We start from the raw sequence: 24,202 nt of genomic DNA, 5'->3' as shown, positions 1-24,202 counted from the left end.
GATTCATCACAAGCTGTCTTCAAATGTAATAAATGCCTCTGTAGGAGGGAAGTTCTGAAATCCAAGAGAGGATATAGGCTAATTTCTCAGAGGCCTGTTTATTTTTGTTTCTTAATGGATAACTCCTCGTTCTTGGTAAAAGAAGAATTCAGTATTTTGAGACTGTTTGTTTAATTAATAGCTCTCCCCACTCCCCCATGCCTACGCGCTCATCACCAGCCTTGGCATCTCCCAGGGGCGGAGTAGAAGGCGGGAGGCCCCAGGATTACCTCTGTTTGTTCCTGGTGGCCGAGCTCCCATCTCTAGGGTGCTTCTCAAAGGTGGCAGGTCATGGCAGTAGCAGAAGGTTTAGTCAGCACGAGAACTGCTTTCTCTTCAAAATATTTATTCCTGTCAATGAGCTAAACAGTGAACATGGGATACCTCCATTTCCCTTCTCTCATACAATGGAAATCGTTACTGTGAGACTTGAAGATGTATGAGGTAACTGGTCTAGAATGAGTGGCCATTCTGTAGCAAGAGGTTATTGAGTGGTGGTTATAAACTCTTGGTGTTAAATTTCTTTTTCATTTTTTTTGTGTTTGTGGAAGGTGCATGTGTGTGTGTATTGTGCGTGTTGCATGTGCAACTGGCTAGCTAGCCAATGAGCCCTGCCGTCCGTCGCCACGCCACTAACACTTGGGTGACAGACCCATGCTGCCGTGCTTAGGTTTTTGTTGACAGAGGTGCTGGGATCCGAACCCAGGTCTTCGTGTTAGCATAGCAGTTGGTTCACCCGCCCGGCCGTCTCTTCAGCCCCTCCTCTTGCTTTTCCCTTAGTGTTATAAGGTCGAAGGGATTGGCTATAATAAGTGAAGGTGTCAGATGGTGGTGAGCAAAGTTGTAAGTCGTCAGGGTCCTCAATAGTCTTGGTAGATGTAAAGACCCACGTGGGCCTTGCCCAGCTGTGTGTAGGTGAGATATCTCCACGAGCGAGCCCCTGGTTCCTGACTCATGTGGATGCCTTTTCTCTTCCAGATGATCTCTGTGGAGAGGGTGATTGAATACACAGACCTAGAAAAGGAGGCGCCTTGGGAGTACCAGAGACGCCCACCCCCAGGCTGGCCCCACGAAGGGGTGATCGTATTTGACAACATGAACTTCACCTACAGCTTAGATGGGCCTCTGGTACTCAAGCACCTGACCGCCCTCATCAGATCCAGAGAAAAGGTTGGTTTAAACCGGCTTGTTCCTCTAGAGCCTCCGCTGACCAGTAAGGCCACATCTGCATGCTCACTTCCTGCAGTCTGCCAGCAATCAGTCCAGCAGTGAGGAGATAAGTCTTTGGAGATGGAACATATGATGGGAAACTATTTCTCTTTTAAAAATAATCCCCACTTATTAACTTTTTCAATTATTCTGAAATATTATATGATAGCTTTGATTTTTTTTTTATCAAAAACATTCTCATTGTTTGAAGAAGAACCTAGTCTTTCCTGGCATTTAACCTGTCTAGAGTTAAATGTACTTGAGAGATAATGTATCTAATCTAACGAGTCACAATAATTATCTAATCTGATGCCATCCCTGGGTCCTTGTCACTGAGACATCCCCGTCTACTTCCTTCTGTTGCTTTTATTCCTCTGTTGAGTCCATTGCTCTTCCTCATCCCGTCTTCCTCTCCAGCCCTCCTCTCCTTACCCGGTACCCTAGGCCCTTTCCTTGGTCTTCCTTGCTTTCTTCCCAGATGTGTCCAACCCCTGCATGAGGTCCAGGTTAGCTGTGAACATAGACCATCAGGAAATTATACATTCACTGAAAGCTTGGATGTGTTTCTGTTTTGCACTTTTTCTTTTTTAACTCAGTTGTGCCTTGTAGATGACCTTGTCCTGTCTCGGTGTCAGCAGGTTGGACACCCCGCTTCTCTTTTCTCCATTACCTCCCACAGCTGACAGATTTGTGCTCCCCTGTTGCCTCCTGTCCTGGGCAAGCTGTTGCTGTTGTGATACAGGCCCAGACATACTCTGGTAGAACTGTAAGAGGCCAGTTCTCAGCCACCGTGGCGCCCAACCAGGCCTTGGTGGCCAGAGCTCAGGCTGAAGAGACTCAGGCAGAGTAGATTAAAGAGACTCAGAACCTGCTGGGGAGTGTGGGGGGTCTGGACTGATCTGCCAGCAAGTGCACCTATTTCAGTGGCTCTTGCAACTCATGGTCTGGTGCCCTGGGCCAGGACCAGAGCAGACCAGAGCAAACCAGGCAATAAGAAGCACTGTGCCCACATGCCGCTCCAGCCTTGGCTCCCAGCACAGAGAGGCACCCCCTATACATGGTGTCCTTGGCTGTCCTCTCGGCTCTCGGTGGGCACCTGCAGTCCCAGCCTTGGCTGTCCTTTCCTGCCGCTGGCCGACGCTTGCGTCTTGACTTCCTTAGTACAGAGCCTGTAACTGCTCTTTCTTTCTCCTAGAAATCAGCCCATGACCCTGTAGCCCCTCCCTCCCCAGATTCTCAGTTGATAACAAACTGCTGCGGCCTCACAGCTCCTTCCCCACCCTTGAAGATGAAAGATAAGCTTGGGGGTCCTACCTAGTGCCTGGCTCTGTCCCCCTTGGCAGGCAGGCAGGCCAGGTCAAGTGTCATGAGACTTATTCAACCTCTCCACCATGGGAAGGTGTAAGTGTTAGCAGCTCCTTTGTTCCTATGGACCTGAAGAGTCTGTCCTTTCCCTTCAGGACCAGCATTATGCTTTATATAGCCGCTATCCCTTCTAATGCTCTTATTTCAGAGCCTCCCCAAGGCTGAAGTCTGTGACTTCTGAGTCTATATCTCTCCCCTTAAGTTCTTCTAAGGTTAACTTATAACCCTTTTCATTCATGTAAACTGCCTCAGTGGAAGTCTCTTCTCTCAGACCCTCTTTTAGATGCTCTAAGGTAGTGTTTTTGTTGTCCTTATGTTCATTGCAGAATCACTCACAGTGACCAAAAGGTGGGAGCAGCCTGAGTATCCATCGAGGGTAGGTGAAGTGTGCTGCAGACGGTGTTCAGTCTTAAAAGGGAAGGGAGGAAATTCCAACACATTCTGTAACACAGATGTACCCTGAGGGCATTACGCTGAGCGAAAGAAGCCACAGAACACACATACGTGGTTCATACACGAATCCGCTGTACCACCTGGAGTTGTCCAGCTCATAGAAACATGAAGGAGGGTGTCTCCAGAGCCTGGGACAGAGGGAGCATGAAATGCCGAGGGCTGTGATGGGCACAGGAGTTCTTGTATTGCAGACGAAGAAGAGCTCTGGATGTGGGTAACAGTGACATTGCACACCAGTGTAAATATAGTTAACACTACTGACCTGTGTGCTTAAAGTAGTTATGATGGAGAATTTTATGTTTTTTCCCACAATTTAGAAAGTGTATAAAATAGTTAAGAATGATAGTTTTATAGTCACCTGGGAGACAGGCCTTTAGGCATGTCTGTGGTGGGGGGCTATCTTACCTAGTTTACTCAGGTAAGGAGACTGGTCCACTGCGGCTGGCACCATTCCCAGAGCTGGGATCATGAGAAATGGAGCATGATAAGCACCCATTGCTCTTGTTTCATGACTGTGGAGGTCATGTGGCCAGCGACCTCATGTTCCTGCTGCTCGGAGTTCCCCGTCATGGTGGATTGGAACCTTGACTGCCAAAACAAACCCTGTCTCTCTGTTTCTGTCAGGGTATTTTTGGCAAAGTAACTAAGACAAATACATCTGTGTGTTTTGCCACAGGTTTGTCTGTGTGTGTGTGTGTGTGTGTGTGTGTGTGTGTGTGTGTGTGTGTGTTTGGTATGATTTTCAACTCTGTATCTATCTCTCGGTGTCCTGGGGCTTCCGGAGGTTAGGGAACCTACCATACCCTTCCTTATTCCCCAGTAAATGGCATTCTGCAGGGTACATGCTAGATACTGAGGACAGCTGGCTGTGAGCGCAAGTGACCGAGAAGCAATATGCAGGCAGGAAGAAGCCTATAACAGCACACTTCGTAAGACAACTCTGTCACCAGCCCTTCTCCTGAAAGGACGTGGGAAATTCCCCCTCCCCACTCCCTTTATTTTTATTTTTACGCTTCTGTGGATTGAATCCAGAGACTTACATGTGACAGGCAAACACCACCGTGCGCTATAACCCAGCCCCTGGAGTGTTAAATCCTTAGCAAGCTGCTCCTTTTAAACTCTCCGTACCACCAACCCATTGAATGGCCTCATCACAGCTGTGATTTAATGAGTGATACCCTTGTGACATGAAAGAATGAATGTACAACGTGGTGCCCAAAGGGTATGCAGTGAGCAGCTTTAGTAAGCCGCTTGGCAAAAGCCCGCTCCTAATTATTTCCATGGCTTCCTTGTAGGTCTGAAGATGGGGTGGCTGACTGTGTGGGTAAAACATGAGCTGCAGCGCTGATGAAAGCCAAGCCTCTCCGGTGGTGTCCTGACAGCTGTGTAGGATGTTTGCTTGCTTGCAGACAGCATGCTTATCAGATCTGACGTTGCAGGCGCAATTCCCTTAATTTGCACGTGTCTTCAATTTCCCTGGGAGCCACAAAAGATGAACTATATAAGGAACTCTGTTGAGCGACTTAGAAAACAATGTATAGCCCCAGACCTGTAGTCTGAGATCCTAAAAATACCCCAAATCGTAGGGTCACCTGAGATGCTAAAAGGTTGGAGAGGAGACTGAATTTGAAGGCTGAATTGTATCTGCAATCACTTGAGCTTTGACTTGTGTCTTGCCCACCCCACCTCGGGAGCCTGTTGCCTTAGCTTATGTACATTTAGAGGCCGCCTGTGTCTAGGCAACTGCATCCCGGAATGTTCTCTGTTGCCTGTGCGCATGGGGTCCCCCTCCTGACACCCCTTTCCAGACCCCCGGTTGCTGGCTGCCGCTTGGTCTGTATTGGATTCAGGCTCAGACGTAGGGATGTGCCAACACAGCAGAAATGACACTTTGTTCCCTTACGGTGACGTCCTCTGGGATCCCGGAAGTTACAGTAGAGAAACGGTGATCACTACTAGCCGGGTTTGTAATTTCTGGAAAGAAGGAACAGGAGATCAGGAGCACCCTAGGTCTCCGGATTGTGGCTGAATGCTGGCTGTGTTTTTCATTTAGGTGATTTTGTGGTTGATTTGATCATCAGAGAGAGTACTGGGCCATTTGAAAGCATTTTCCAGTTCTAGAAGTAGATAGATTTGGTCGTGTTACTTTTTTTTTCTTGCTCAAAGCTATTACTTTGATAATACATTTTTACAGATGTGTGCTAGACCTTGCTATAATATGCAAAAATATTAGTTTCTTTCCTTTTCTTCCTTTTTAATAATGTTTTCTCCGAGAGCCCTCCTCCCTCTCCTGTACAGGACTCCCATTTCCCCAGCCTGCCCCTTATTCCCAGCTAAGCCCGAAACATCACATCTGGGAACTCGGTAGAGCAGAGACGCTCTGGCCCAGACCTAGCATTTCATTGAGCCCTCCAGCTAAGCATTCTATCTCATGAGTAAGTTTCCTTGACTTCTATGAAACTTTCTTTTATACCCTGAAATTGACGCCATGGGTTACCTCACCCCCTTCTGGAACAGCATATGAGAGTCTGGACTAGAGCCTTAGTCCGTGTGTGTGTGTGTGTGTGTGTGTGTGTGTGTGTGTGTGTGTGTGTGTGTGTGTGTGTGTGTGATGTGTGTTTGTTTGTTTGTTTTCAAGACAGAGTGTCTCTGTGTGGCTTTGGCTGCCCTGGAACTCGCTGTAGACCAGGAGTAATTTTTTACTTTTAAATTCTGTCCATCATGAGGTAATAATACTTTGAGTCTTCCTGGTCACATGTTCATGCATGAGTTTGCGTCTTTCTGGTGACCTCTGTCACAGACTATTTTTACATGCAATCCAACCATCCCTGAGAAGCAGTCTCTGTTACATACTAGGCCATGAACTGCCAGATTTGAGTTCTTTTCATCCCCTTCTGGCATATAAGAGTAAACTGAGGGCCAGTGAGATAATTCAGAAGATAAAGGTGTTTGCTAGCCTGATGATCTGAGCTCACGCTCATCCCACCTGAACTCGGGCTTAGAAGGCTAGGACAGCCTCCTACAAGCTGTGATCTGACCACACACATGCTGTGGCACATGTTGTCGCCCCCCCCACCCCCCAGCCCCAGCCCCAGCCCCAGCACACACGTTTTTAAGTCATTTCACCGCCCTAGACTGGACACCAGTTCTATTCTGTCTTCCAGGTTATCTGTCAGCCTCGGGCTTCTCCCTTAGCCTGTGCCGTGGTGCCAGTTTGCCCTGTGAATAACTATATTTTTGCTTAGCAAGTACCCTAACCTGGTCCCGCCTTCCCACTAGTGAGCTCTCCACACAGTGGGTAAGACACAGATCGATCCAGGCTTTAGTCCCACTCCTACAATTACAGGCTCAGGTATCCCTGATGGAGTCACAGGTTCTTAACAACCTTCCATTTTCTGCTTTGCAAAATCAAGAGTCATAGGATCTCACCATGCAGTCTCACCTCCAACACAGAGATCAACGCGGTAAATGTGTGATCAGATTTGGCTGTCAGGAGTAAGGTGACTTAGCCATTTACAGTACAGAACCTGTCTGCCCCATGAAAGTGAGAGGCTGTCCCGCTTACCATCTTAGTCATGATTATGGGACTTACCTGCCAGGTCAGTCCTCAGCCACCTGCATGTTGTGTACATGAATATCGTGGGGCTAATTTCAGAAACCGCTCAAGCTGAGATGAACTCTTAACCCTCTGTGGAATCCTTCCTCTTCGTGGAATGTGACAGAAAATGCAGCTGTATACAGGAGATTCAGTGTAGTCCTGGACAGATGGTCCTGGAGCCACTTGAAGATAGTAGGTCGTGGGGTTTGTGTTTAAAGAGAAGGCGCTGAGGAATCCATTGGGAGTGGAGGTAGCCGCATGAGGGACAGATGGGGTGTTTGGTGCCATTAGGCTTTTGAAAAACACATGACATCAGCAGAGAGAAATGAGTGTGAAAGGCATCTGCATAGGAGGGATCACACTCATTTCTACCTGCGAGGCAGGCGTGCCAAGTGTGTAACACACAGGTTCTTGTGCAGGAACCCTTCAGAAGTACCCGTGGAGCTAAGTAAGGGTGGACAAGGTGGTCAGGAGTGTCGTATGGAGGTTCCTTGGCTAGAACATCAGGAACAGAGCTATGCTTCAGATCAGAGGCTGGAGCTGACAGGGGTGTACCCAGAGAGCTGAGGAAAGGCAGGAGGCAGGTTGCCAACGCGGTCATCTGCTCCTGGTGAGACACAAATGGAGAGTGTGGTTCTCCTTTTGGGAATCAAATTAATGCTGATTAGAACAAAGTTATAGCCCAGGGTGGAGATGCACAGGTAGTGGGTGCCAGTGGAGATCAAGAATCTGCTTCTGCAGGGCGGCTTGGCAGGATTCAGCATCTTCTTTTGAAGTGCTTATACCTGTTGCTCAGTAGTTCCATGCCTAGGGATTTATTTTAGGGAAATAATTAAGGTTGTTTGCAAAGGTGTAGCCTCAAGGATACTTAACATGATGCTGTTTATAAGAGCAAAATATTTTGTAAGCAGCTGAGACATCCACAAGTAAGAGATTTATTAAATAAATAATCATGTACACTATATTACATGTGCTTTAAATATTTATAGGAAATAGTAAATGACCACAGCGTTGTTTAAATATATGAGCCTATGTCTTAGGAACACATACCACACGAATACACACGTATACACATGCATCCACATATAAAAAAATCATTCCATCAGAGTGCTGAACTTAGGGTTGGTATTTATTAACTTTCCAAATTGATTGTGCTGATTTTAATCGGGATGAGTTTATTTTATTTGTTTTTAATGTGGCCTTGCATTCAGTAGTTGGCTGTGGGGTTTAAAAACAGAGGGATCAGGTTAGGAAACAGAAGATCTTCAGAGCTTGGTGCTAGGCTGCTTGAGGAAGCCAGAAGTAAGATGGGCAATGGGAGCCTGGGATCTTGCTGAGGAAGAAGTTTGGAAATTGAGGGGAAGCTCAAAGCAGGAGCTCTGTTGAGTGGAGCATTGGATATTGGTCCCACTGAACATGGAATATAAGATTGATCCACATAAAAAGTCTAACATGTTAGGGCTGGAGAGATGGCTCAGCCGTTAGGTGCACATATTGCTGTTCTGGAGGACCCAAGTTCAATTCCTAGCATCCACAATGGGCAGCTCACAACTGCCCATAACTCCAGCTTCTAGGGCTCTCCCTCCTAGGCACCCACATTCTCATGCACATACCCTCACTCATGGACACACACTCCAGCATCCAGGGCTCTCCCTCTTAGGTACTCACTCTCACACACACATACCCTCACTCATGGACACACACACATGCACATAATCTTTTTCTGAAGTCTAACATGTTGCTGTGATTGTTAGAGATCAATCTTATATGAGTTGGGGAAACTGAGGCAATTGAAAGCAACTAAGATTAGACCATCTCTGTGTGTCACTTTGTGATACTTCCATAAAGTTGTTGATAGCCTTCTCCATCAGCATCTGTGAAAATCCATCAATTTCCCATGAAAGTCTTTCAGATGATAGTTTTTTCACTTTGATGGGGAGAAACTTCCCATCAGTGTTTTGTTTTTAACCATCCTCCCTTACATTCGGAGTTCACTGTCTCAGGCTGCTCTCAGCGTTCCCTGTCTCTTGTGGGCACATCCAGCTGTTCCCTCGTAGACTGCAGTGGTTTGGGTTTTCACCAACGGATCACTTTTCCACATTCACAAACATGAATTGCCTCTGTCTTCATATGTGGCAGTTTGTATGAGCAAATATCCAGAGATGAACAAATCACACACAGCTATGTACACAACCCAGCCCTCTGCGAGGTGTAAGCTAGCGCTGCCCATATAGTGGATAACATCTGCAGAGATTTCAAGAACTTAGATAAAGCCACCTTTCTTACAGTTATTCTCTATAAGTTTTTGAAGGGCTATTGCTGAGTGTATTTGAGAGTATTGAAATGACCTAACATGTAAGATTCCCAGCATGTAATCAGTATTTGGTTCAGTTTGGTTCCTTCCAGTTTAAATGGTGAAGTTTTTTGTTTTGTTTTGTAATTTACTGAATTAATTTACAGGTGATAGAAAGCATGTCTATGCCCTTCATTGACTCCAGATTTTTAATAAGGATGATGTCATCTCTTTGGACACTCTTCACCAGTTGAGCAAGCTCACTGGAGAAAAGGCTCATGGATTTAAACATACACCCCTAAAAGCCAGTTTTTACAGTTCAGTTTTTTCCTAACCAGCGTTCACCTTCGTTACATTGATTCTTTGATCTTATTGTCAGTGTGCTTCATTTCTCTGTGCTCTGACTTTAATAAGGAATGATTCTTCACACGAATCTTTCCCAAGGGGCAATTGTGAGTATTAATTGGTTTGTAAAGTGCCTTTTGAACTGCTCAGATGAAAGGCCCCATGTAAATAGCAAAGGCTATTTGTGGTGCTGCTGTTGTTGATTTCAGTATGCCTGTTTGGGCTACTGGTTACCGTCTTTTAATACGTGGAGACCTGCATCTGCAAATTTGAAGGTATTTCCTCTCAGGTTACAATATAACCAGATGGTTAGTAACCACAAGCGATTTAGTTTCGCTATCAAAGATGAATCCATTGTAAATGATAGGACGCTGGTTGAAATGATACTTCTTTATGTATAACACTTCTGGAATGAGCTGTTAATACCTCTATGGAATTATCCAAGCAGTTCTCAAAGTTCTGCACACCCACACCTCGGAAGTGATGCATGGAATACCACCTTCTCGTCACATCCTGAGGAAGCTACTGGTTAATCCCTAACATTCATACGACTCTTCTATGCCCAGTGGGTCTTACCCAGGGGCATTTTTGCCAAGACTTGACATTTCAGGTTGCCGCAGTTTGGAGGCTACTATGGACATGTAGAAAGAACCCCCCAGGGATGCTATTCAGCATGCAGGTCAGCGCCTGCCATGAAGAATTGCCGTCTCACAGGTCAACAGAGCTGAGGCTGAGGAACTTTTAGGCAACACACAATAGAAAGTTTCCTAATTCACCTTCGAAAATGAACATGCTCGCCTAGGTCGGTTACATATGGTTAATTTTTAATCCCTCCTCTGGATTTCTTTATAGGTTGGAATTGTGGGAAGAACAGGAGCTGGAAAAAGTTCCCTCATCTCAGCCCTTTTTAGATTGTCAGAACCTGAAGGAAAAATTTGGATCGATAAGATCTTGACAACAGAAATTGGACTGCATGATTTAAGGAAGAAAATGTCAATCATACCTCAGGTATGCCTCGTAGAGCGTCCACACAGTTCCTTTTACAAGGGTACTGAAGTTTAATTGCTTTTAATTTTATTGCTAGCTTTTTAATTGAATGAAAGGATTGATCCTTTAACCAATAGCCAATAGGGCCATAATTCAGCAGATCTTTTCAACAGCTATTTCCATAGATACCTCGTGTGTGTGTGTGTGTGTGTGTGTGTGTGTGTGTGTGTGTGTGCGCGCGCGTGCGCGCACGCATGCACGGGCAGTGGGGGTGGTCAGAGACAGATAGACTACGGGAAGATTCAGTTCTATTTACCTAGATTCATTCTGGATTCAGCTTCCCCAGGTATTACACTTTTATTCATTGATAATCACATAAGATTTAGTGGTCAGGAGATCCTAAGTGTGACGAGGGACTTTTGCTGTAGACCGTGAGTCTCTGTGGAAGGTCTTGTGTGGGGCAGAGACAGGCTGTGAGAGTCACAGGGCCCATAAAAGCTGGGCAGACATTGAGAATCTGGGCATTTGGGAAGTGACTTTAACCAGGGAGGGAGCATTCCTGGGGGAGACTAGGAACGGTTTGCATCTCCACAGACCCCACAGGGCGGCTGTGGTGTCCCAGCTGAGAACTGTGCTGAAGTCTAAATTCCTCCATGCAGCCTGAGTGCCTCACACAGGCCCAGTACCTGGCAGCCGCGGTGGTGGAGGTCTGAGTTGCCATTTCCTCCCGGGCTGACCATGTCTTCTTTTTGGCTATTTCACAGCAGAAGACTTGTAAGCAGTCTAGAGACTGGATTACGTACACACGAGAAGCTTGTAGTTAGTTTAGTTTCTTGTTGAGTTGCTTTTAGTTCCACCCATCGTAATTCAGAAAGTCTTTATTGAGTAATTACCGTCTCCTAGGTAGACAGCCACAGGCAGCGCCGGGCCTGACCCCACAGGCCTGCAGCCCTGGAGCCTGATGGCTTCATCCTGCACTCGGCTTTGACGCCTGTGTGGATTCAGCTCAGGCTTGCTGTTTGGGGATTCTATTTTGGCATGTTCTCACACTCCATAATCATCTGGCCATCGAGGGGAGCTGAGGAACCCCACACACATGCACACTCATTCCTGAGAGATACAGAGAAGAGACCCCAGAGGAAGGGCAAGCAGCCATGCTTTCTGAGCGCGTGCCAACCACGGGCCTTGAAGTGTCTATTATAAAGTACAGAGAACCTAACACCCTGTGAGAAGGAGAATGTGGGCTCTGAGCCTGTGGCCTCTGTCATCTGTCACTTCCTACCCTGACCTGTAAGATAATAGAACTGCCCCCCCACTGTGAAGAGGGTGTGGAGAAATTAGAACTCTGTGTTTTGCTGGTGGGAATGTAAAATGATACAGCCACTGTAGAACACAGTATGGGGACTCCTCACAAGACTGTAACAGGTCTACCTCATTATCCAGCAATTGTGTGTGTGTGTGTGTGTGTGTGTGTGTGTGTGTGTGTGTGCGCGCGCGCGCGCGCGCGCGCGCGCGCATGCATGGATCATGCACACATATGGATCAAAAGCAGGGTATGTATGGCAGAGACATTCATTCATTTGTGTTCATAGCAGTGGTTTTCACAGTAACCAGGAGGTGGAAGCCATCCAAGTGTCCATCAACAGATGAATAGCTAAAGACAAAATGGTTTATACAAACGGTGGGAAGCCACTCAGCATTAAGAAGGGAGGAAATTCAGATGTGTGCTGCAACATGGGTAAACTGTAAAAGCATGATGGTGTTTCAAACCAGCCAGTCACAGAAGAGCAGATAGTGAATGGTTCTGCTCATATGAGGAGGGTCAAATTCATGGAGACACAGATTAGAGTAGTGTCCATCGTGACTGGAGAAGGCAGGGATGGGCAGTGGTTTTGTTTAATGGATATAGGGATTAAGTATTTAAGAAAAATGAAAGCTCTGTGATTGGTGATGACCACTATAAAAGAGCGTAAAAGGTTAGTACCATTGACCTGTGAGCTTTGAAACCAGAGGGGAGGGGTCAGCGAGGCAGTTCTATGAGTAAAGACACTGGCTGCTAAGCCTGATGGCCTGAACTCAGTTCTCATTTTACCTACATGGTGGAAGGAGAACACTGACTCCCAAAAATTGTTTTCTCACCTCCACAAATACACCCTGGCACATGTGCATCCTCATCTAAGTAAATGTAATGATGGTAATAATAATAATAAAAACTAAATGATTTTGTATTTAGATAGATTTCATTTTGTGAGTATATTCTGACAGGATCTTTTAAAAGATCAAAAAACAACCCTTTTAAGAAGAAAAAAAATGGAAGAAATCTTCCATCCCATAAGGCTCTCTGAGCACCAGAAGCATGGTTACAGTAGAACTAAGAGTTCAGATCCCAAGTGCTGTCTGTGGAGATGTGTTTACCTGATCACAGGCGTGCCTGCAAAGTACTTGCATATCCTGGGATGAAAGGATCTAGAAACGTGCCCCGTGCCACTTTTAATGCTTCTTAATAAGAAATGGTGGTGTGCTTGTGTACATAAAAGAATTCTAAATAAAGAAGCAGCGTTAGATGATTCTTGGCTCTGCCAGGAATGTTTGGAAACACATCTGAGCAAAGACTGAATACACCTTGACATCACCAGGCTTTGGTTCTGTTCCATGGGTTCCCACCCTCCCTTTGTGCAAGTGCTCTGTGGATCTGCTCCCGAGAATGCACTCATAAAACAGTGCTAACCACGCTTTGTGTCCATGTAGACCGCGGTCACCAAGCATGGTAAGCGCAGAACCTTTCTACGCCTGTCTCCCAGATGCAAGTTGGTTGATATAAAGAAACAACTTAGAGAACCCATGCAGCGTATAAAGAGCCCAGAATAGACCGGTTCAGGGCGTGTGCTTAATGTCAACACGTCCCGTATTTTCATCCTTCTCCAACCGCCTGGAGTGAGTGGCCTAGATGAAGTCACCTCACCTAGCTTCTGAGGCTTAGCTCCTGTCTTAAACCAGGTCTAGTAGTTGTCACCTCACAGATTGCTCATGGAGGATCGACTGCACAAGACAATGGAGGTGGCCCAATGCATGGTTCTTAAGAATGCCCAGTCAATAGTAACTATTAATTAAGGATTATAATATTGGCCTTTAGGTATGTAACACATTCTAGAAAGACTTGGCTCATTAATTTCAATTTATGCTGTTGTAATTCCTGGTGATTTTCTTTAAAGCAAATTATTTATGTAAATTAAATTAGTTAGACAGGGAAAAAAAAATCATCAGACTCCCAGACCTCACAGATATACTCAGAGACATTCAAAAATGCATGCACGTGCATGCACACAGGGTGGGGGAGTTTATGGTAAAACCTGACAAATCTAGTGTTTTTCTCACAAGAACAAAGCTTTTCCCAGTGACTGGTCTGTACCCATTAGTACTGGTCAGCCAACGGAAAGCCCCTGTGTACTGGTTCCCTGCCCTGCCCACATTCTTTATATTTCTCTAGCCCTCGGGACTCTGCTCTAAATGCCTGGCTACTGCCAAGACAGGACATCATTCCTCACATCTGTGGGGTCCTTCATGTTTACCATCTTCGTAACCTGTCAACCCTCCCAAAAATTCTGTTGTTACCCTCATTTGTCAGAGCTAGAAGTTAAGGCACAGAAGCTGTGGATCCAGGGTTCAAAAGGAATTTAGGGACATTCTCCATCTCCCGATGCTCTGGATCTCACTGGTTTGAACTGTATTCTGTGGCCAGCAGGATGATCTCCACACTGTATCCTGATGCCTGGTGGGTCACGTGCTCAGAAACAGACGTCTCATAATGCATTGTTACTCCACTGTGCACCGTGATATTTTCTATTCTATTTATTCTAGTCTGGTTCATATAAAAGACAAAATGATGATCACGAGCCACAAAATTGATTTCATGAGCCACTGGTCACGCCCGCCCTTTGAAAATGCTGTGCCCGCTGCCTAGTAACACCGTGGGAAAGGGGACCTTTGTCACAGCAGACTTAAAAGGCAGGAAGGGCCAGGAAGGAAACTGAGGCTAGAGGAACACGTTACACTTCATCGTTGTCTTACATGGTAGAAGCATCAGAATTCAGCACCGGCAGGCGGCTCTACATTCTTTCTCTTCACGAATGTTTATGACCAAATGATGTCCGATATTTTAGTCTATTCCCCCCACCTAAAAAGGGCTTCCAAAACTATAGCCAAAGAAAAGACATAAAGCCAGAAGTAAACTCAAGCCAGCAGGCATCTTCTCCCAAGGATCTTGGCACGGCCAGGAAACACTGAAAGACTGGTTTGGGAAGGTTGTTTTGCCAGAAAAATTCAAGCGACACTCAGCACAAAAAGAAAATCATCGTGGAAACCAGGACTCACTGGGTGTCACGGGCTAACGGCATGCCAAGGTACTCAACCAGTCCTTGCACGTACAGGGCCTCGGTGGAGATGCAGAAAGCCAGTCACCGTCAGAGGAGTGACCTGTGACAAGCGTCCCACTCCCCTCAATGAGCAGGAGCCACAGTTGATTGTGTTTCAGATGAAGCAAAAGAGAAGCTGAGTTGTGGGTCCAGACGAGCCAGGCCAGCCTCCTCTGGGGAGCAGCAGCATCCTGCTCTCCCCTAAGCTCCTCCCTTGGTTCACGGGCCCATCTCTCTTGAACTTCCCAGGGGCCTTTCAGAAATAGGGAGGGCTTAAGGACCAGGTGGGTTCCCAAGGGCAGTGCCAGGTCTAGGCGGGGCTCCTGCAGCCACTTTAAGGAACAAACACCTGGCCTTTGAGGAATCAGTGAACCAAGACAGGTCGCCTGAGAAGCTACCTGTGTAACTTCCTCAAGCAGAACAAATGGCTGACACCTGTACTTCCTTTGTACCACCCCCTCCCCGACCACTTTGCAGAAGAAAGTCCAGAGATGAGCCCGGCTTCCGGAAACAGCGTATCAGAAGGCATCTGCAGATGTGAATTTCAATTTTTTTCTGGATAGAATTTCTTTACACCCGAGTTCTATATTTTTGGCACTAAGGAAATGTTTTCAACCAGAGAGCAGTTCGCAGCAAATTTTCCATTTACAACAGCACCTAGGGGTTGATATGCACTAACAGCTATAATCTTTATCATGATCAAACAGGTTCTTTTTGTGTGTTTAATAGGTCCCTTTTGTTTGTACCAAAACAAAAAGCCAGGTGCTTCTTAAACACCCCACTCTATTTTTTTTTTTATTCCCCTGAGCTTTTAATGAGTTTAAAAGGTTAACCAGAGCTGCTGTGTGTCTCTTTAAGGCCCCTTTCTGGTGTGTGTGTGTGTGTGTGTGTGTGTGTGTGTGTGTGTGTGTGTGTGTGTGTGTGTGTGTGTGTAGAAGAGAGGGAAGGTATGCTGTTACTAGTAAATAAATACAGTTGGATGGCAGCCTATGCAGTTCGCCTTTGTTCCCGCACACTGAAGTCTTCATTAAAACCCATGGCACTGTTCCCTGGAGCTGGTGACCTTTTGTATTTAAAGATGACTTTACAGGACTTAAATTCTTCTTCCTTTGTGGGCGAACAATGTTCTTTTCTTCTGAAAATGCATGATGATCGGTTCATTCAGAGGCTACAGGATTAAAAGAAGAAGAAAAGAGAACCGGAGATTGAGTGACTTCAGGTGGCTCCTCCTTTGAGACCAGGGGAGATGCTTCCTGTGTAAGAAGGGAGTGTGGAGGACATCCCAGCAGCAGCTCAGCTCCTGCTGGGCACGTAGTTTAGGACAGGGCTATTTCCTACTTTGTGCCCCAAAAAGATTAGAGTGAGTGTTGAACTTCATGTTGTTCATTTTCAAGTTTTGGTCCTGGTCCCTGGTTGGCTTACGTGTCTGAAGTCTAAAGGGTTGAGTTTCTCCTTCACATAATGGAGGCCTGGCTGGCAGTCAGTGCATTCCAAAGGCCTCGTCCGTCTCTGGTTTTCAGGACTGAAGACTATCAGCTTACTCCCCCAGATGCTTCCATTTAGACTGGCCACTTCGGGGTGACCTAAGAATGTGTGCTGTGTTAGTTAGTAACATCCGAACGTTTACTACTGAATATGGCGCAAAGGATTCAAACTTGTACCGATGATGAAAAACAAATTTGATCCTCGTCTTCTGGTTCTGTTGCTGTGTTGAACACGAGCATTTCTCTTCCTAATTTCACCATGCTAGCTAACTGTGAAGGTTAAAATAAAACTCGGATTAAAACCTGTACCATCAGAGAAAATACGCTGAGGCTAATAAATTGGGGCGTCTTTTCCTCCCATTGATCCCCACATGAAATCTTCTGCCTGCAAACATTTTTACAACACTTATTTATAAGACTAGTTTGGAACTTCATTGCATTGAGGTGGGTACTTTAAATAATAATATCTATCGGAAATGATAATTAACTTGACCCTTATCTCCTCTCTCAGTGTGTGTCTGCTCTTAGCACTTTTATTGCCTTTTGAAGATAATATTAGGGCTTTTTATTTGGAAAGTGGATAAAGGAAGTGAACACCAAGCATGATACACACTGGCCCAGTAAAACAATCATTGGGAACAAATTGCCTGCTAGTTTTAAAGAAAATATAGCTTCCACCAGTTAATATTTTATTAAATCATTCTCCTTGTTCAACAAGTCTTGATGAAATTTTACTTATGAAATACATATCCAGCATGTCGTAACAAAGCAAATTGCTCTTATTTACTTAATTATTTTCTTCTAATATTGCTGAATAAACATGAGTGATTGCCCAATATTCCCTTTAAATTGACAGCATAGATTTCATAGAGACCCTTATTTTAGTGAACAGTGGTCTAGGGACAGTTGGTCAGGCCTCCCAAGGACCTCCCACTGAGGCTGGCATTTAGAACACAAGGTAAAGCAGGTGTTTATGTTCTGCAGCTTGATGACTCACTGTCCTGTAAGGAGTCTCACATCCTCCTCAGATATATCCATAGGAAGGAGTTTCCTCAGGGAGAAGGTGTGGAAAGACAGGTGGGAGGGTCTGATCGTGAGATGTGCATTGGGCCAGAACTATGCGTTGCCATGGCTGTCTATTCTCTAGAGCCGCCAAACCACCCTTCTGCCTGTGCTAATTATGACCGTTTCATCATGAACAAGGTTGTCAGTGCCATGCTTGAGTGCTCAGGATGGGGCATCGTGAGTCGGGGAGATCTGTCCCAAGTGTAGACCTGACATATGGGATGGGATTTTGCTGTCTGAGAGGACCCTGAAGGGGGAACAGGTTGAGGTAATATCAGCTATCTAGGACAAGGACAATGACCTGTCTTTAGTACAGACAAAGAGGACATCTCTCACTTCTCACATGGGCTCGAAGCTGATCCTGACCATGTTTACGTCAGACACCTGTGGTAACTCATCTTAGAGCCTCTCATTTGGGGTCCCTGAGTGCCATATCAGCCATGGGGTTGAGCCTTTGGGGAAGTCAGAAGAGCATCAAAGAGAGGAAGGACAGCTGGTGTGGGTAATCAGGAAGGATGGTAGACAGCAGCATGTCTTCTGTGAACCTCATGTAAGCAGGGGAAGAAAGAAAGTCTCCTGTTCTCCTGGAAGCTCTGAGTTGATCATGACTTGTGTGGGGGTGGGGTGGGGTGTTCTGGGTCTGGGTTTGTGTGTACGCTTGCACCTGTGTGGGGTGGGTGGGTGGGTCTGGGTGTGTGTGTGTCTGTCGGTCTGTCGGTCTGTCTCTCTGTGTGTGCTTTAAATCTGAAGTCAGTGGAATGACATTTATTCCCGATAAGAAATTCCCACCATATGTAGATAGCTAGTTAGTCTTTCTTAAACCCTGTAATTTTAAGCATAACCTTAGATAAGTGTTTTGTGTTCCTTCAGTTCAATTTAGTAGCCCTTTCCAAATTTCTTATGGCAGCTCAATCAACTTTGCACAAATAAAGTCCAACACTGGTGTCATTTAGTTTGGAGGTTTTGCTGACAAGAACATATTTGGGAGTGATACTCCACTGTCCTACACTTCTACATCCATATTTTTTTGCCACATGTATAAAATTAAGAGGCAAATGACAGTATCAGTCTTTGGAGAAAAGTCCTCCTCAGTCTTATGTGTTAAAGCCCCTGCTTCAAGGCTAGGTGACATCCCACACATGTAGCCCAGGAGCAGTTTTCCAGAACCATGGAAGAGCCATGGCTTCTCAAGTTCCATATCTATGCCCCCCTCTTGATTCTTCCCTTTCACTGAAAATAGCCAGATGGGCTCTTCTCCTCTGCTCATGTCTAGGTTGTTAGATTGTTAGAATCTTCTAGAAGAAAATCTGCACAGCCTTCCAAAGCCCACATATAAGATGCTCCCTTAACAATCTAGAAGGCAGCATATGATTCAAGAGCAGCTTCCTTGTGAGCTCCTTCTGAAACAGAAGATTGGAAGACATATTACCATACTTGCTTCACAGTGGGTTTCAGGTGACCTTGCCCTTGTAGTTAATAATGAGACAGGCATCCCTGACACACAGACAAGGTAATGTGCGGACTGGCTGATGCAGCATCCGAGGCCATTTCCATGATAGAGGTGCCACTGGCCCCATTAGTTGATATCCTCTTTGAACAAAGAAGAGAACGCATCCTAGCCGGGGAGTCAGAGAGATTCCAATCCCAGAAGACTCTTCATCAAAGGAGAAAATACTGAACAATTTTTACCTGAAGCACAAACTTCACCTAATCATGCTGTTTCTTGTTTTCCAGAATCCTTTCAGGACTGGCAAGTAACTTGTATAGTTCGGTTGACGTCATGTTACTCAAATAGATATATCTGTGTTTATCACCAGGGAAGTGATTTTAACAACAAGAACTCCCCTTTCTCTCATCTCCTTAAGATGGCACACTGCCATGGTTTCTTTTGCTAGTGTTCAGTGCTCTAGGAAGATATTTTAGATTCATCACATTTTGTATGAGAAATTATAATAGACGTGACATCATGTAAACAAATGTGTGAATCCTTAGAGTTAATGACTGTAGTGAATTTTGGTGCATTTGTTTGCCTGTCTAGTCTATTCTGAAAGTCAGAGACAGCGATGCCATTCACTCTTTTGCGCTCTTAGGAACCCGTTCTGTTCACTGGAACGATGAGGAAAAACCTGGACCCCTTTAATGAGCACACTGATGAGGAGCTGTGGAACGCCTTAGAAGAGGTAACTTCTGTAATGCAACTTTCTTTCATCATTAGCATCTGTGTCTGTGCTTATGTTCAGAGCATTTCAGGGGATCTGGGGGAGGGAGTGTATTGCTTGAACTACCTTTATTTGACACCTTGGGAGCATTGATGATGTGGATGGGTGTAAAATGTATGTGATCGTGATGGTGATCCAAAATAATATACCTCTTGTTGCTTTTTAATTTTCCAAAACCTGCCTCAGCCAATACATTATCTCACTTGTCCTTTGCAGCGCTCAAATTCTCCTAGTGACTAAATGTCCTGAGTCACTGTTGTGAGAATTCCCCCCTGGGGCAGACACGTAAACAGTGTCTACCCACTCACCACCTCATAAGGTCCCAAGACCAAAACAAAGTTCAGTTCCACCAAAGATCCCCCTGGGGAACCAGTGGGTTGATTAGGTTTACGTACAGCGCATGGGTGAGGAGGGTACTATAGGCAGATGTTCCTGAAGCAGCCGCTCTGGAACATCTGCCGCTAATGTAGATGATGGGTTCCCTCTGGCTTTAAAGAGTGAGCCTCTCCTTCCATTAACCTTCTCCAGCCTGTATACTCTAGCTCCTCCCTGAGACCCCCAAGGCATGTGCAGTCAGGGCAGGATTGCATACAGGTGAGCAGAAGAAGTGACTGGAAATTTATGTCCCATGGTCCCATGCCCCCTGCCCTGTCCCCTCCTTCTATGGGGGAGTGTCAACAGCTGTCATGACTGACAGAGACACAGCTGGGATGATGGAGACAGGCTGTTCAGCTCAGAAGGTAGCGCCCTGCAACAGCCAGTTACGTTCCTGCTCTGTTTTGGGGGAGCATCTAGGAAAATGAGGCCTTTGTTTTCATTATGAGCTGAAAGAAAAATGAGATCATGCTTACACAATGCTCCGGAGTCTCCTAAGAAAGTGTGTCTAAGGGCAGATGGCGCGGACTATGAGAGCGACGCTCATTCACAAACCTGTCATTGGGACACCACAGAGTGAGCTCAGCTGACAGACTCCTGGAGCCTTGGCTAAGTCTCTGTATTGATACCTTTAATCTTGGAGGATTTTCTTATTATTTGTGTAGTGCGTCCCTGCAGACCGCATCTTGGGGATTCCTTTCCCCACACAGGCAAGGATTTTGACCATTAAGGTCCTTCTGGTTTATATGTTTAGAGATAATTATTTTGCAAGTTCACTCTAGTTCTGCAAATTAATTGTAAGCTGCTTAATAATAGAAATCATATCTTCGACCATAATCCCTCCTAGGACCTAGTTCAGTCTTTTCCTTTTAAAAAGTAAGCATTTAATAAATATGGAGTGACTGGCTGATCTCTTTGTTTTGGAGAGGCATGGTTTATTTCTTAAAAACAAAAACTAAAAAGCACAAGCCCTCAGGGATCAGTCCCCCACCGTCGTTATCACGGTTGCTGTGGTGAGGTAGCACATTTGTCCCTGACGCCCAGAAGCTCTGAAATCTTCAAGATGGGTTCTGACTGTGAGCACGCCAGTTAGGAGGCCTGACAGCTTCCGGCCAGTAATTCTCGCTTCTGAAGGCATGTGGGCGCCCAGTCCTTACACGCCCACCCTCCTTTCCAGCAGCTTCGGGGATTTTGTTTTCCTAACTTGGGCTGGCTACTTCCCCAGCTCCGACTTGCATGGTGGCTGGCCTCTGGTTTCACTAGCGTCTGTGAGGTTTTTCTGTAGGAACGTTCTAAGAGAGAAGCTCTAGGGAGTGGACAGTTACATCAAAGATCCCAGAGGATGGGGAGTCGGGACACAGCAGCAGCAAGGCTGTGACACACCCTGAGAAAACCAGAATTACTAGTAAATCATTTTTCTCTTCGCTTCAGAGATCCTCGGATAGTAAAATCACTTCAGAAATACATTGTTCTGTGAACAGTGAAGAAACGTTAAGTGGGAACCAGTTGGCTGCCGTGTAGTTATTTTCGTCTGTGATAGACAAAATGAAGTTTTAGTAGGTTCTCACAGTTGAAAACCGAGGTGGCAGAGTGTTGGGCAGTCCTGAGGGTTACCTTGCTCACACTCCACCCGAAGGAAGTCCCAGACAGACCTGCGGTCAGGCGTCGTGGGGTGTCTGCACACTGCTTCTGGGTTGACCTCATACTTTAGAGAAGTATGGCATCACCCTGCCATGGTTCTTCTCTAGCAATGCTTTGCCTTGGTGAGATTTTTAAAAACAGTTGGATATTTTCTAAAAAATTAGAATCAATATTGTATTTGTAATGTCATTCCAACGGCCTCCTCATCTGTGTGTGTGTGTGTGTGTGTGTGTGTGTGTGTGTGTGTGTGTGTGTGTGTGTGTGTGTTCGTTCCTCTGTGTACATGGTTATGGGAGAATGCCAGTGCACGTGTGTGTACATTGTTGTGGAGGACAGAGGTTGGTATAAGGATGACTTCCTCAGTCACTAACAGCCCTGTTTTTTGCAATGGTCTCTCCCTGAATCTGGGGCTCACCAATTAGGCTGACTGACTGACCAGCAGGGCCCAGGGATCCTCCTATCTCCTTCCCCAGAGCTATGGTTGCAGGCCAACACCAGCATGTCCCTCTCTTTTGTATGTGGGGTTGGGCCCGATGACAGGTCCTCATTTTGCAGCAGGCCCTTAACTGACTAAGCCATCTCCCTCGACATACATGTATTCTGAATCACGTGACCTAGGAGATCTGGTCACCAACCTGCTCTCATTGCTTGGGTGGGCTCATCAAACAACAAGTGGGTCTTTGGGGTTTCTTGTTTTGTTTTGTTTTTTTATCCCCCCCCCTTCTCTCCTTTTTAGTTACTTTTATTTTCTGAAAATTTCAACTTCTAATGCGTTTAGATTTTTGTCTTCTGGATGGTGAGAAGGCCAAGAGTTCTTGGAAGATGAAGTGCTGTGAGGTTTTTCTGGCAGTAATTAGAGTGGTGTGAAGTATGATCCTTCCGATCGGTCAGGAAATCCTGGTCTGGGGTCCTTGGAATCTCGGGCCTTTCTGTCAGTGGACACCACTCTTCACTCGGAATCGGAAGCTGCATGTGGTGTGTTTATCTGGGGAGGTGCGTGGGAAGCGATTTGGCCATGCTCCGATGCCATGCACGTTCCCTGGATCTCTGTATTGCATTCTCTCTGTTGTCTCTATGGCTTTTTCTTTACATTATGGCGTCTAAACCAGAGCAAATTCTGCCTTCATGAAGGTGGGAAACCTAATGGCCTTGGCTGTTCTTTTTAAAGTAAACTAAAACTTGACTGAGAGGCTATGGGCTTGATAACCTGTGTAAGCAAAGGGAGGGAGGGAAGGAGGGCCAACCCGAACTCCTGATCCTTTTATAAGTGATGTTAATGCAGATGGGAACCTAAGCCCATGGGGTTCACTTGAGGGTCCTTCAGAGAGCACTGCCATTTCTGTCTTTTTAACAACTTCAAGTAGAAAGAAAAGGTGGTGTTTTTTTGTTTGTTTGTTTGTTTTGTTTTGTTTTTAAGTCTTCCTATTTCTTACTGCTACCAGAGTCAAAAAACAGGTTTGCTTTCAGAAGAAACACTGTGCTGTGAATATTGTTCATTTTGTTTTTGTAACTTTCTGGATATACTGAAAGTTGCTTCCAAATAGTGAGCTCATAACAGAAGAAATACTGCTTCCATTAGTACCTACTGGAGCATCCAGGAAGCAGTGGCAGCTTTATAAGAAGGCAGAAGTGGTAACTAAAGATGGAACCTGTCAACTGATCAGAGCAGTTAAAATAGACAATGAATCAGCCAAGTGTTACTTCTGCTGTAAATCAACATGGACACCTGGAGCGAACCGTGAAGAATAGGGTGTGTCTGCAGTATGAGACTTTAGGTTCCTCATGGATGGTATGTGTTAGGATGCGGTGCATCTCCTTGCACAGGAGACCACGGCAAAGGCATCTGAGCACCAGTGAGCACCCATCCGGAAGTGCGTCACTCAGCACTCTGTCCACACAGGGCCCATCTCCCCTTGTCTGTGGATTTCCTAGAATGGGCGCCGTTTACTTGTGGCTCTACTCAATGATGGCATTGCTGGCTTTCCTTTTTGATGTAAAGTCAGTGAGTCTGTCCATTACTTTTCTGTGGCTGTGATTATAATACCCTGTTGAGAAGCATCTTGGGGAGGAGAGGGCTCCTTTTGTTTATGGTCCCAGAGGGATAGAACCTATCAGCAGGGGAGCATGGACAGGCAGCAGGCAGAGCAGGAAGCTGGCCGATCACATTTTCATCCACACACAGGAAGGCAGCAGAGAGAGAGATAACAGCAAGTGGGATGAGGCTAGAAGCCCTCGAAGGCCACCCTTGGTGACCTCCTCCACCAAGACCACGCCTCCTAAAGGTTCCATAACCTCCCTAAACAGCATCACTTGACCAAATGTTCAGATACAGGAGCCTATGAGGGACATTTCTCGTTCAAATTACCACAGTAAGTTTCAAAGAAAGTGGAAACAGAGTCTAACACTCCTGTCCATCTGCAAAGGACTCTGGCATGTCTTCCACACAGTGCACATAATAGGGAAATACCTGTGATGATAACATCAGGGAATTTATAAGCGTTGTATCAATTTTGTTGTGTTCTACTCTTTTTCCATACTTAAAATATAATCTGAACTATTCTGTACCATACTGAAATAAATGGTTTAGAATACTATAATTGGATCGATTTTCCTGAAATTATCATTTTTAAATGCTTTTTGTATTTTAAGTATGACTATTATGATATCCTGGTGCCAATTACTTTTTGTAAGCTATATGTTTCATTGCCATTTAATAT

The 24,202-nt window shown here is 45.6% G+C and overlaps 1 protein-coding gene across 1 annotated transcript in view; it reads left to right on the top strand.

Moving 5' to 3' along the window:
* The window catches only part of Abcc4 (ATP binding cassette subfamily C member 4 (PEL blood group)), a 230,615-nt gene that overhangs the window by 184,646 nt on the left and 21,767 nt on the right, over positions 1–24,202 (top strand). Inside the window, exons 25-27 of the mRNA XM_006978748.4 lie at positions 1,018–1,209; positions 10,155–10,310; positions 19,341–19,430. Of these exons, the coding sequence (XP_006978810.1) occupies positions 1,018–1,209; positions 10,155–10,310; positions 19,341–19,430 (438 nt within the window). The remainder of the gene's footprint in view (positions 1–1,017; positions 1,210–10,154; positions 10,311–19,340; positions 19,431–24,202) is intronic.

Source organism: Peromyscus maniculatus, chromosome 9 (assembly GCF_049852395.1).
Source record: "Peromyscus maniculatus bairdii isolate BWxNUB_F1_BW_parent chromosome 9, HU_Pman_BW_mat_3.1, whole genome shotgun sequence".
In the NCBI taxonomy this organism is placed as follows: Eukaryota; Metazoa; Chordata; class Mammalia; order Rodentia; family Cricetidae; genus Peromyscus; species Peromyscus maniculatus.
Note: the sequence above shows the minus strand (reverse complement) of the source record. Positions and strands in the feature narration are given on the sequence as shown.